This window comes from Ursus maritimus, unplaced genomic scaffold (assembly GCF_017311325.1).
Source record: "Ursus maritimus isolate PB19 unplaced genomic scaffold, ASM1731132v1 scaffold_5, whole genome shotgun sequence".
In the NCBI taxonomy this organism is placed as follows: domain Eukaryota; kingdom Metazoa; phylum Chordata; class Mammalia; order Carnivora; family Ursidae; genus Ursus; species Ursus maritimus.
The window spans coordinates 55,494,455-55,508,477 of NW_024426663.1; the positions used below are offsets into that span (position 1 = coordinate 55,494,455).

The 14,023-nt window shown below is 37.5% G+C and overlaps 1 protein-coding gene across 5 annotated transcripts in view; it reads left to right on the top strand.

Moving 5' to 3' along the window:
- FAM13B (family with sequence similarity 13 member B) overlaps positions 1–14,023 on the top strand; it is a 76,160-nt gene that overhangs the window by 22,258 nt on the left and 39,879 nt on the right. For 3 of the 5 annotated variants that reach the window (XM_040622403.1, XM_040622405.1, XM_040622406.1), the window contains exons 7-8: positions 1,867–1,962; positions 4,340–4,500. In XM_040622403.1, the coding sequence (XP_040478337.1) occupies positions 1,867–1,962; positions 4,340–4,500 (257 nt within the window). The remainder of the gene's footprint in view (positions 1–1,866; positions 1,963–4,339; positions 4,501–14,023) is intronic. The other 2 variants (XM_040622404.1, XM_040622407.1) reach the window with 1 other exon arrangement.

Below are 14,023 nucleotides of genomic sequence, written 5' to 3' on the forward strand. Positions count from 1 at the left end.
CTTTCCCTTCTTCCCTTTTTCCTTCCTTTCCTTCCCCCCCTCCTCTTCCCTCTCTCTTTTCAAATATTAGGATCTTTAAGGAAACAGTAACAAGACAAATTGCAGTTTGTAATGTGTAAACTGTGCATGAAAGCGGTGTGCATATATATACATTTGTGAAGTAAACCAAGTGGGTAGAATTTGTAGCCAGAATCAGTGATCCGTGGAACTTTTGGCATATTTTTTGAACTTCTAACTATCATATACAATTTCTGACTTTAAAAACTTGGTTAGAATAAAGAACTGACACATCTCTTCAAAAACTACTCTTGCTTTAAAGAAAATGACAAGAAGAGGGCAAGGAAATAGATATTCCTTAAGCCATTAATGTCTTTTGATGCCCATAAGAAATCCCATCTTTGGGGAATTGTGTGCCACTTCTTTAAGTTTTAGTTGAGTGGTGCCTGGCTGGCTAATTTAGTAGAGCATGTGACTCTTGACCTTGGGGTTGTAAGCTCAAGCCCTAAGTTGGGTGTAGAGATTACTTAAAAAAAAAAAAAAAAAAAAAAACTTGAAGAAAATAAATTATATTTTAGTTTAGTGATTTATTTAGTTAAAATTAATGGCTGCTCAAAATGAAATAATATGCATACGTTTGTGTTACTCATTTTCTCCATTTCTAAGATGATTTGACTTGTAAGAAGCTGATGATGCCAGTTTGCCCTAATATTTATATCTTGACGACTCTAAAGTCTTCATGGTATGCCTTGGCTATGTTTTGTGTTGTGGTGTAATTCTCTGATATATCTGCTATCCTGCAGCTTCCTTATGTACAGTGGAATAACTCACATGTAATGCATTTGTATTTTTATATTTCTTTAAGCACTAGAAAATGTTAAGAAAACTTAACATGTTATGCTTTACATTAAATAGAATAGTGGTTAATTAACACCAGGACGTAATTCTGCAGATTTGCCCATGGGTAGAAAAGAGGATGTTAGGGTCTCCTGGGTGGCTCGGTCATTTGAACGTCTGATCCTTGATTTCGGCTCAGGTGTTGATCTCAGGGTCATGAGATCGAGCCCCATGTTGGGCTCTGTGCTCATTGCAGAGTTTGCCTGTCCCTCTCCCTCTGCTCCTCCCCCTGCTCTAGCCCTCTGTCGCTCAAATAAATAAATAAATACAATCTTTAAAAAAAAGAAAAGAGGGTGTTAGCACATTGAGTAGAATATACTCAATAAATGGAGTAATGCTGTGAGTTGTAGGAGACAGGGATGTATATTTAATTATTTTGGCCCAAATTGCTAATTACCTGAATCTGGTTTCATATCTATTTTAATCACATTTCTGAATTATAAGTAGGTTATAATAGTAGAATAGATATCTGAAAGCTTGCTTTCTTTTCAAGCAGATCTGATAACTTTAATTTGACTTGTGAGGCTGAAGTGATAAGGTGTTGAGTGAAAGTAAAATTTCCTCAAACGTAGCACATTTTGGTTGTATTTTTAAACTGACCTAATTTAAATGCTGCTAATTTCTTATCCCCATATTTAAAGATATGGGTAGAGCTGGCCCATCCTTGCAGCGCTTTGATTATTTTTCTTCTGATTTTGATATTTGAAGGAAGCAAAGTTAATCGAGTGCTCTCTTCTCTTGGAGTTTCATCCCATTAATGCAAGTATTTGGCTGCTAGAGCCTTTTCAAGGTGGTAGATATTTCTGTTAATAGTGTGAGAGAGATGACTGGCGATGATGAATAGGGAGTGTTTGAGAAATGACCCAGAGTTGGTGGACAGGTTCTTTGTATGGGATCCCTACATGAATGCAAATTCAGTAGAGTGGTTTGAAGATGTAGGTGATAATTATGTTTCTTTATACATTTGAGAAGGCAGGTAGCAGCGTTCTCCACAAGCTGGAGTCTGGAGAGCAGGCATTTCACGAGGCCCTAGAGAAGGGAATTACAACAGTCAAAGAAAGAAGAGATGTAAGTATGGATGAGGGTTTTCCATAAGTGGAGTGAGTGGTTTTCCATGAGTCGAGCTGAGGCAGTTGCATATATAGGGCAGGTTCAGAATAACTTAGGAACAGGTAGAACATTGATAAGCAGAAGGTCAGGTTGACAAGGAGACGATTAAGAACTTTTGAAGTGTGGGGTGAGAGAGGGCATTTTTAAGTTTTAATACTTATTCTTACCCAAACTAATTTCGTCATTTCTTACTGCAGGAAGGTCTATTGGGAGGCCTGGGAGATGGGAGGGGGGAAAAGAAAATCCCATTAGGCTACTTTTCATGTCCTATCTTGCTGGATGATTATTGGTGAGAATACTGGACAATGTCAATTAGTTTACATAAAGCTTATTGAATTGAATATAATATGTTCAGTGTTATTGAGTATAAGGTATTTCTAGTTCCTAAGAGCTATTGACCGTAGGTACAAACTAGTTTTTAAAACATATGCTGTAGCATGTTAAAATAGCAGTACTTCTGTACCAAAAATTTGTGGAATGAATAAATATTCTTGGTTTAAATAGCCATCTTAAAAATTTTTTAAAAAATATTCTACTGTGGTGCCCAAACCTTTATTGATCAGCCACAGTAATTCCCATTTAATACCTCTGAAATAGCATTTTCTTGCCATTTTGTTTTCTTGCTTGAGTTACCAGGTAGATAGTATATTCTTGAATTTCATTAATTTATTAAATACATACAGGGAAAATGAGGGTTTTTTCCATTTGATCAAGTTTAAAAGCTGATTTATATGAAATTTTCACCTTTGTGTATAAATCTTACCTTTCAGTTAATAATCATTTACTGATTTTTTAGTATTTTCATCACTGTTCAACATGATGAGGATAGATGAGGGTTAGCATTTAGAAGCACAACAAATTGAGCCGAATCTGCTGCACTGCTTTATATATAAAGTAAATGGCTCACAAATTGAGGTCTTTAAGTATTATTGTTAATAATGAATTTTTAGTGACGCAGTTAACTAGTGACCTTGATACAGCAGTGGGTGAGAGCTGCTGCTTTAGTTTGGGTGGCAAATACTGTCTGTCTTTATTAAAAAAAAAAAAAAAAAAGTGATGTTATATGTAGAAACTAGGCTCTGTGTTATATAGAAATAACAATTCCAGTTATAATGATAACTATTATTTATTGCTTATTATGTATAGACACTGTAGAAGAGTTTGCATATGTTATTTAATCCTTTCAACTAGCCTTATGTGGTAGGTAGTATGTATAGCATCTCCATTTTATTCATAGGCCTGAAGAAGTTAAGTAAGTTGAGGGATAGTTAAGGGCATAGTAGGAATGTGAACATACATCTTTCTGCCTTCAGAGTCTGGCTTTTAAGTACTTACTGTATTACTTGAAAGCAGGCAGTCTGTACTTGTTGATTACGAGTGGTAGAATGCCACAGAGAAATGACCTATCTTCTGGTTAAAGTTTACTTTGTGAGGGTATTCTAGCAACTATGTTTGACTGTAGGGAAAGAGCACCACTCTTACACATAGTGGTAAATTTATTTTAGGTATTTCCAGTGCATTTGGCTAGAATGGGTAAAGGTATACTTTTACCACTCAGTGTTTTTAATGACTAGTAATAAATTATAAAAGATGTTATGACAATTTATGGCTGGCTGCTTCTTTGGGATAGCTTGAAAAGTTATTTCTCATTTGGAAATATTTTGTTTTCCTGCTCTGATTTTATTCACCGTCTTTTTATTAAGAGTGATTGTTTATATAGCCAGTTTGGTAATGGAAGACATTTTCTAGCTCCTGCAAGAAAGAGAATTATAGCTTTGAGTTGTGCTTACTGGCCAAAACAATGAGTTCCCCTTTGTAAGGTCCAGTCTCTTCATGAAAAATTCCATCTGAATCCTTTAGAAGTTAGCTGACATTTTCTAAAACATAGTTAACACCTTAAGACAAAATTTCTCTGCCCTTTTCCAGCACTTATCCTATATTAAAATCACTTGATAAATGCACTTGGAAATTGGAGAGGTCAGTTAGAAGTCTTCATAACTATTTGGTCTACAAAACTGATTGGTTAGTAAATGAAGATTTTTTAATGTTAATTAACTGCAGTGTGCAGTCTTTTCATTGTTTACATTCTTAATCATATTCCTAGTGATATGCTGAAGTAATCATCGCTTTGTGCTTTAAAATGTTAAGTTTGTTTTGCAGTTTTCTTCTAATATGGGAGAGTTGGCAATTACTTATTCCGTTAGGAAAATTGGTCCTAGGAAATGAAGTAAAAGACGAGTTGTTTTGTTAAAATTTTCGTAGAATAGTATATCTTAGATAATGTCAATTAAAGTTGTATTAAATTTTGATTTGCAGTTTCCTCTTATTTATATAGGTCAATGAACTTTCTGAGGAAGAAGAGGAAGATGAAAAGTTGGAACATATAGAAGAACTTCCAGAAGAGGGTGCAGAAAAATCAAGTGACATGGCAGAGGTGGTACGATTAAGGATGACTGAAAACATCCTGGAACCAAGTAGTGTTACAGCATCAACAAGGTAGTATTGCAGTTGAAAGAACCTTAGCTTTTGAACATTTTATTCTAGATGTAGATTCACTGAAGCACTAAATCATGCAAATTTTTTTTTTTTTAAAGATTTTATTTTTATTTATTCGACAGAGATAGAGACAGCCAGCGAGAGAGGGAACACAAGCAGGGGGAGTGGGAGAGGAAGAAGCAGGCTCATAGCAGAGGAGCCTGATGTGGGGCTCGATCCCATAACGCCGGGATCACGCCCTGAGCCGAAGGCAGACGCTTAACCGCTGTGCCACCCAGGCGCCCCTAAATCATGCAAATTTTAACAGTGTGTGAAAGATTGATTTGGGTATGGGGCACCTGGGTGGCTCAGTCAGTTAAGTGTCTGCTTTTGGCTCAGGTCATGATCCCAGGGTCCTGGGGTGAAGCCCCGCATCATCAGGCTCCCTGCTCAGTGGGGGGTCTGCTTTTCCCTCTGCCCCTCCCCCTGCTCGTGCTCTCTCTCTGTCTCTCTTGCTCACTCTCTCAAATAAATAAATAAAATCTTAAAAAAAAAGATTGATTTGTTTATGAAAAAGAGCAACAAGAAAATTTTAAGCAAACTTGCTAAGAAAATTTCAGGTGTTAGCTTTTATACTTCTCTCGCTCTCTCTTTTTTTTTTTTAAAGATTTTATTTATTTGAGAAAGGATGAGAGAGCACAGTCAGGGGGAACAGCAGAGGGAGAGGGAGAAGCAGACTTCCCACTGAACAGGGAGCCCGACGTGGGGCTCAATCCCAGGACCCTGAGATCATGACCCAAGCCGAAGGCAGATGCTCAACTGACTGACCCACCCAGGCACCCCTAGCATTTATACTTCTTTTTCAAAATATAACCGTTTACATTTCTTCTTAAGGTTTGTTTTTGTATTTTTAGTATGTTTTAGTTGAGTTGGGTCAAATTTAAGAACCTTTGGAAATGGAAAGATACAGTGGTTGAATTGACTTGTATTTCCAACTTCTGGGCTAGAACTAGGTTGTTAGGCTATAAGGAGAGAACTCTGTGATGCATTAAGATAGTTCTTTCCAATCTTTTCCTGTATTAAGGGATACTATTTACATGGCATACTGTGTGAACTTCGTAAATGTGGTCGGGTAGAGGCACTATCTTAGTGCAGAGGTGGAGTCATTGGGTACACTGTTTAGGAAGCTTTATTATTTATTTAGTTATAGATTTTATTTATTTGTCAGAGAGCGAGCGCACAAGCAAGGGAGTAGCAGGCAGAGGTTTTGGCTGATTGATTGCATGAGGGTAAAAAAAAAATACATTCTTTGATTGTCCACCATGGATGAAAGAAAAATAGGGGAGAAATATCCCTAGAATACACAAGCCCTAGCATACAGGGAACTACGTATACATTTGTTTTAGGGAATTAGTGGATACTGGAGATTGAACTTTTGGTAATTTTTAATGTTCACCTTTCTGAGTTTTTCTGAGAGGTAGTTCATGAACATTTACTGGAGTATTAGGTAGCTACTCTATTTCTCTTCACAAGTAGCTGTGGGAAAATATGTTAGAAACCTAAGGGAAATAAACATTTAATGATGGTTTAAAATAGCAGTTATCAAACTTTTTGTTTTCAAATGTTACATTCTTAAAAATTATTGACTTCTCCAAAGACCTTTGTTAATGTTGGTTATACCTATGGGCATTTACCATGTTGTAAGTTAAAACAGTGTATTTAAGCCACTGGAAGTGTTTCTTTGTAGAATTGTAGTTAGGAAGATGCTTATATACAGCTATTGATGACCTAAGAGGTTTTTGTTTGTGTGTTTTTTTGTTTTTGTTTTTGTTTTGTTTTACCTAACAGTTTTTTGATTGATAAATTCTTCTCCTTTATTAGTTTTAGGTCAACAGTTCTTAAACTTTTTGGTCTTAGAAACACTTAAAAATTATTTAGGACCCAAAGAACTTCTGTTTCTGTGGGTTATAACTACTGGTATTTACTATATTAGGAATTAAAACTGAGAAACTTATATATTTTTTTATTTTTATTTATTATTTATTTATTTGTTTATTTTTTAAAGATTTTATTTACTCATTTAACAGAGAGAGACAGCCAGCGAGAGAGGGAACACAAGCAGGGGGAGTGGGAGAGGTAGAAACAGGCTCCCAGGGGAGAAGCCTGATGTGGGGCTTGATACCAGGACTCCGGGATCACGCCCTGAGCCAAAGGCAGACGCTTAATGACTGAGCCACCCAGGCGCCCCTATATATATTTTTAAAATAGCAATAAACCCATTACATGTTAATGTAAAATTTTTATTTTTATTTTTGAAGATTTTATTTATTCATTTGAGAGAGAGATAGAGCACAAGCCAGGGGGAGAAGCAGAGGGAGAGGGAGAAGCAGACTCCTCACTGATCTGGGAGCTGGACCTGGGGCTTGATCCCAGGACCTGGAGATCACAACCCGAGCTGAAGACAGACACTCAACCATCTGAGCCACCCAGGTGCCCCATTAATGTAAAATTTTTAAACGTAACTATGTTTTCCAAAATCTCCAAAAAGCTTTTTAGTGAAAAATTTTTTAGTGGCTTGTTTTATATTTTTACAGATATGAATGTCTTTAATGTCTGGCTTTGTAGATGGCAGTGAATTCTTGCATTTTCCTCTGCATTGCCTTCCTTGCTGTATGTTATTTTGGTTAAAGTATGTGAAGAAAATCTGCCATCACCCCAGTATGTAGTTGGAAATAGAACATTTATAGCCTTTCAGACAATTGTGTCCATTCTTCTTTGATTATAGGCCAAAACATAGTAAGTAGCAGCTTCTTCAAAGTTATTTGTATTATAGAATCTGAAACCATACCTGTGAATTCTTCAGCTCTGATCTTTTGGTCTGTCTTGTGCTGTTGTGATTATTTTATTTCTGCTTGATGTTGTAACATGGTATATTGGGCATTTAGAAAATGCTCTTCAGGGAGTTATTCAGCTCTTCCAAATGATGATACATTTTGTTACATAATATCAACAGTTCACATTCTTTAATATCACCACTGATTATATCAAAAACGTCTTTTAAGTACTGGGACATTAATGAGTTTATGGTAAAAATAAAGGTTTTCCAGAATTCAAATTTTTGCTTGAAATCTCAAATTTTATCAGTACTGTCACTTGCTTTTCTTGAAGTCTCAGTCTTGCTCATTTTTGAGAAGATGTCTGCCAGATATTCAGGTTGGTATAACCAGTTTGTCAGCCTATCTTTCAGTTGAAAACGGTGTTCCATGATAAAACTTCAGCTCGCAATCCAAACAAGGCAGGCATTGTACTACGCCCTGCAGCAGAAAGAAGTGTTTTATGTGTGCTTCCCATTTTGTCACACCAAATACTAAAATGAAGTGTATTCAGGGCTGAGATAAAATTAATAATTTTTACTGCTTCATCAAGGACTGGTCCCCTTTAAAAAAATTATAAGTCGGTGGTGGTAAAGAATGCAGTGGCCATGGTACAGTCTGGTACCACTTGCCTGGATTTATGCTAAGACCTCAAGCATTATTTTCTACCATTGATTTTGTATCATCATGCAAATGTCAACACAGTGAAAAAGGCAAATATTATGAAAATAGTTTTGGTCTTTTGGTTCACATACCACCCTTTGACAACCAGTGGTTTAAATATTTGTGTAGCAGTGGTACTGATTGGTCTGTTTATGCGTCTGTTCGTTCTTTCTCTCTCTCCCTTTTTAAGATTTTATGTATTGGAGAGCACGCGTGCATGCGCACAAGTGGGGGGGGGCAGAGGGAGAAGCAGGCTCCCCACTGAGCAGGGAGCCCCAACGCAGGGCTCAATCCCAGGATCCTGGGATCATGATCTAAACCAAAGGCAGATACTTAACCAGCTGAGCCACCCAGGCACCCCAACATCTGTTATTTCTTTATATTGTATGCTATTAGTCATATTTTGTGACAGCTTGACCCGACTGCAGAGAGGAAAAAATGCTGGGGTTTAGATTTAAGTAGCTTAGGGTACACAGAATGCATCAGTCTTATCCGTGAGGTCCACGGATCAGTTTTAAATCTCAAGATCAGTTTTAATGTGCTTTGTATCTGGAAATAAAGAATCGTTGCCTTCTGTCCACATATTTATCCATTATTTAGCTTTGCTATTTAAATGTACAGGTTTTAGGGGAATCTTTACCTTTAAAAACATTTTTTTTAAGATTTTATTTATTTATTAGAAAGCACAAGGTGGGGGGAGGGGAGGAGGAAGAGGGACAAGCAGACTCCCTGCTGAGCAGGGAGCCCAGCGTGGGACTCGAACCCAGGACCCTGGGATCATGACCTGAGCTGAAGGCAGACACTTCACTCACTGAGCCTCCCAGGCGCCCCTACCTTTAAAAAATTTAAAGAGAGGTGGGAGAGTTCTGAACAGGTTCTTACCTTTTTTTTTTTTAATTTGTGCCTCATAATCTTTTACGTAGCCTTGAGGTTTAGGCAAATTTTAATTTATGCTCATGTTTACAGAACTACACATCAAAAAGTTAATTGGTATTATTATAAACTTCATTTGTAGTTGTGCCTCCCCCCCTTTTTTTTTTTGAGAGAGAGAGCACATGTGCATACTTATAAGGAGCCTGACTCGGGGTTTGATCTTGTGACCCCAAAATCATGACCTGAGCTGAAATCAAAAGTGGGATGCTTAACTGAGTCATCCAGGCGTCCCTACAGTTGTGCTTTTAATGTCTTGCTAAAACTTGGAATTCAGAAATGGAAATTTCAATATTCTTTTTATGGGCTGTTGGTGCTAGGGCTTCATTTTTTTTTTTTTTAAAGACTTTATTTGAGAGAGAGAGAGTGAGCAGTTGGATGGGGCAAAGGGAGAGAGGGAGAGAGAAGCAGACTCACTGCTGAGCAGGAATCCTGATGCGGGGCTTGATCCCAGGACCCAGAGATCATAACCTGAGCCGAAGGCAGATTCTTAACCAACTGAGCCTCCCAGGCGCCCCGCTAGGGCTTCCTTTTTGTGAGTTCATTGGTTTCTGATGGTTTGTTCTTTTTGATACAATGCAGGAAAGAAGGTGTCATGATTGAGGAGAGCTCTGAGTTTAGGGTTTTGAGGTTAGTCTCTACAGCTTCCTTCAGTGGATGCCTTATTGCTGAGGAAATGGGCCTTCACCTGACTACAGATGGATGAAAAAAGTAATCATAACTTTTCCCCTTCTTTTATCTGTTGAATCAGATAGTTTGCAGAATATTCATTTGGCAGATTTTTATCAATTCCACCATGTTTTCACTAGCTGGGTTCCACTAAGAGGAGGAGAATGTACTTTGGTGGAAGTATCAGAAATGTTTGTTGGGTGGAAAAAAGTAGAATTTATGCTCTGGTTCATAAGAAAGGTTTATTAAAGTGAAAGTTCCTTTAAAGTACCAGAGCATAATAGATATTGATAGTTTCTTCTTCTCTGTGCCCTTGCCCTATAAATGATGCATTTAACCTTTATTTTATTTTTATTTTATTATTGTTATTTTTTGGTGGGCAGCAAAGCAAAATTTATTGAGCGATAGTTAAGTTTATTGAGTGATAGAATACAAAGCTCCCAAAGAGGGAGGGGACCTGAGAGGGTTGCCTGCATTTAATGTTTTAAAGACTTGTGATTATAACTTAACTGACTTTCTAATAGTAAGGAATCTTTCATTTTATTCTTCTCGTAGATATAAGGTATTCCCAAGTTGGTGGGGAAAGTGAAGAAGGGGTTTTTGCTTTTGGCTTGAAAGGGATGTATGATTTTTGTTTTTTTTTTAACATACATTTACTTTTTGAAATCACCACTTTTTTTAAATGATAATTTTGATGTGGTTTTGGCATAAATTATATGGAAATCACTAATGCTTTTCCGAATATGGATAATAAGTGAACAGTAGTAGTACTGTACCTATTGTACATGTGTTTTATCAATTTCATATTTGTCATAACAAATCCTTGAACAGTGTAGTAATGAAAACAGATTGGTTTTTCTGCTTTACACTGGATTAGGCTTAAATACTCTTACAGAAGTTCTACCCATATTTAAAATTTTGTCCCCTTTTTCCTATGTCCTGCAAAATTGCACAGACTTGGGAAAAAATTTGTGGACTCTTGATCAGGTCTCTCCTTGTCAGTAGTGACCTCATGTTGCAGCCTGCTTCCATTTAGACTGCAGCTCTGGTAATTGCTCAGCTGTTTTTATAAGCCCATCACCATCCTTCATGGTGTTTGAAGTCTCTTTATCTCATGTTTTTGTTGGGAGATGCCATGAATTCAGAATGGCTTTGCAGAACTCTGTTGCACAGGTGAAATGATCTGTATCAGATTTAATTGAAGCAGAGCTGGAGTACTTTTATTGAAGTGTTATTTGTAACATTAAATATTTGTAATCGGGAAATTGAAATAATAGTATTTCCCTGTGATCACTGTATTTGAATTACAAAATCTTGTAATTGGAATACATGGCTGCAAGATTGATTTTATGTAATGTTCTCAAGAAGATTATGTGATTGTAGGCAGATTTAAAAATAGAGTTAACGGAAGGGAGAGAAAGCTCAGAGAATGACTACAATCTTTTAACATACTTTACTGAGGACTTTAAAATATGCATGACCCTAATTTATTGTTGGTTCTTTTAGTCTGGTCTTCTTTGGCGTGTTTAGTGAAAACAGTTAGCATCTGTCTATATAGTACGTAAGTAATTTGACCTTAAATTTATCTGCGATTATTTTTTGTGTGTCTTTATTAATCAGAACTCACATCCTTATGATACCTATGCTATTTTGTTGTGATAATACAGATGACATAACTGTATTGATAGTTTTTACAGTCATAGATATGTGTTAGCCATGGTTTGTGCATAAGTGCTTTCTACCCAAAGAAATTGGCTACAGTCTGAAAATAGAGAATAACTAAAATCTTTGCAATCTGAAAACCAAATCATTCTTTTGTCCTTTACAAGCTCGGAGAATGAAGTTGTACAGTCAACTTTGTAGTCCCATGAGTGACAATCTGACTTAAAAGTACAAAATCTAGGGCACCTGGGTGGCTCAGGCGTTAAGCGTCTGCCTTCAGTTCAGGTCATGATCCCAGGGTCCTGGAATCGAACCCTGAGTCAAGCTCCCTGCTCAGTGGGAAGCCTGCTTCTCCCTCTCCCACTCCCTCTGCTTGTGTTCCCTCTCTCGCTGTGTGTGTGTGTGTGTGTGTGTATCTCTCTCTGTGTCAAATAAATAAAATAAAATCTTAAAAAAAAAAAAAAAAAGAGACACCTTCGTGGTTCAGTTGGTGAAGCGTCTGCCTTTGGCCCAGGTCACGATCCCAGGGTCCTGGGATCGAGTCCTGCATAGGGCTCCTTGCTCAGTGGGGAGCCTGCTTCTCCCTCTGCCCTTGCTTATGCTCTCTGTCTCTTTGACAAATAAATAAAATCTTGAAAAGAAATTACTAAAGTTAAAAAAAAATAAAAGTACAAAATCTGTTTATTTGATTTATTTACTATGGCTTTTTGGGGTGGTAAGAGGGTTTATTGAAAAGGAGCTGTTTATTTGATTGTCCCTGCATATTCTTTGGGGCTAAAGACCTTTACTGTTACTATATAATTAAAAAGGGATAGAAAACAAAAAGATTAATTCCTCTGCCTATCCATCCAATATAAGACTATTAGAACTTTTTCTCTTTTTGGCTTTTTGGATAACTGGAACATTTTATTAAAGTTTAGTTATTTTGAAGGGTGGAAATAGATCTAGCAACTTTAACTTCTTTAGCTTATTAGTATGGGTTAAGAGTCATCACTGGTGCTTATAAAAAAAATGTAGACTTTTGGGCCCTACCTCAGAGGTTTGGGGAGGGCCCCAGAAATCTATTTTTTAAAAGCTTTTTAAAAAAATGGGAAAATAAATCATACATACAGAAAAGGCATAAAACAAATGTATAGCAAAACCAAGTTAGTCAAAGCATCTATCTACCTGTGTAACCACCAGCCAGATCTAGAAATAAATATTGATAGCACCCCAGTAGGTCTCACAGTCCTCATCTCCACCCCCCCCACTAAAGGAAACCACTATGTTGACTTTTTTTTTGTCAATACAGAGCCTTTACAAATTTTTTTCCTAATTATTTAAATTCAGTTAACATATAATGTATCATTAGTTCAGAGGTAGAGTTCAGTCATTCATCAGTTGTATATAACACCCAGTACTCATTACATCATTTGCCCTTCTTAATGTCCATCACTCAGTTTCCCCACCCCCTAGATCCCCTCCCCTCAAACAAACCTCAGTTTGTTTCCAATGATTAAGAGTTTCTTAAGGTCTGGGGCGCCTGGGTGGCTCAGTCGTTAAGCATCTGCCTTTGGCTCAGAGTGTGATCCTGGAGTCCTGGGATCGAGCCCTGCATCGGGCTCCCTGCTCCTCTGGGAGCCTGCTTCTTCCTCTCCCTCTCCCCCTGCTTGTGTTCCCTCTCTTGCTGGCTGTCTCTCTCTCTGTCAAATAAATAAATAAAATCTTAAAAAAAAAAAAAGAGCCTCTTATGGTCTGTCTCCCTCTGATTTCATCTTGTTTTATTTTTCCCCCTCTTCCCCTGTGCTCCTCTATTTTCTTACATTCCACATGAGTGAAATCATATAATTGTCTTTCTCTGATTGACTTATTTTGCTTAGCATAATACCCTCTAGTTCCATTTGTGTCGTTGCAAATGAAAAGATTTCCTTTTTTAAATGAAAAATTTTATATTTTTAAGATTTTATTTATTTGAGATAGAGCGAGAGAGCATGAGCTGGGGGGAGGGGCAGAGGGAGAAGCAGGCTCACTACTGGGGAGGGAGCCCCATGCGGAGCTCGATCCCAGAATTGCGGGATCGTGAGCCAAGCCTAAGCCAGACGCTTAACCCACTGAGCCACCCAGGTGTTCCAAGATTTCCTTTTTTTGGTGGCTGAGTAATATTCCATTGTGTATGTGTGTGTATACACACACACACACATATATACACCACATCATCTTTATCCATTCATCTGTTGATGGACATCTGGGCTCTTTTCATACTTTGCTATTGTGGACTTTGCTGCTATAAACATTGGGGTGCAGGTGCCCCTTTGGATCACTACATTTGTATCTTTGGGGTAAATCCCTAGTAGTGCAATTGCTGGGTCTTAGGGTAGCTCTATTTTCAACTTTTTGAGAAACCTCCATACTGTTTTCCAGAGTAAGGCTGTCCCAGTTTGCATTCCCGCCAAGAGTGTAAGAGGGTTCCCCTTCTCTACATCCTTACCAACATTTGTTGTTTCCTGCCTTGTTAATTTTAGCCATTCTGACTGGTGTGAAGTGGTGTTGCAATGTGGTTTTGATTTGTATTTCCCTCATGCTGAGTGATGTGGAGCATTTTTTCATATCTGTTGGCCATTTGGATGTCTTCTTTGAAGAAATGTCTGTTCATGTCTTCTGCCTATTTCTTGATTGCATTATTTGTTCTTTGGGTGTTGAGTTTGATAAGTTCTTTATAGATCTTGGATACTAGCCCTTTATCTGATAAGACATGTGCAAACATCTTC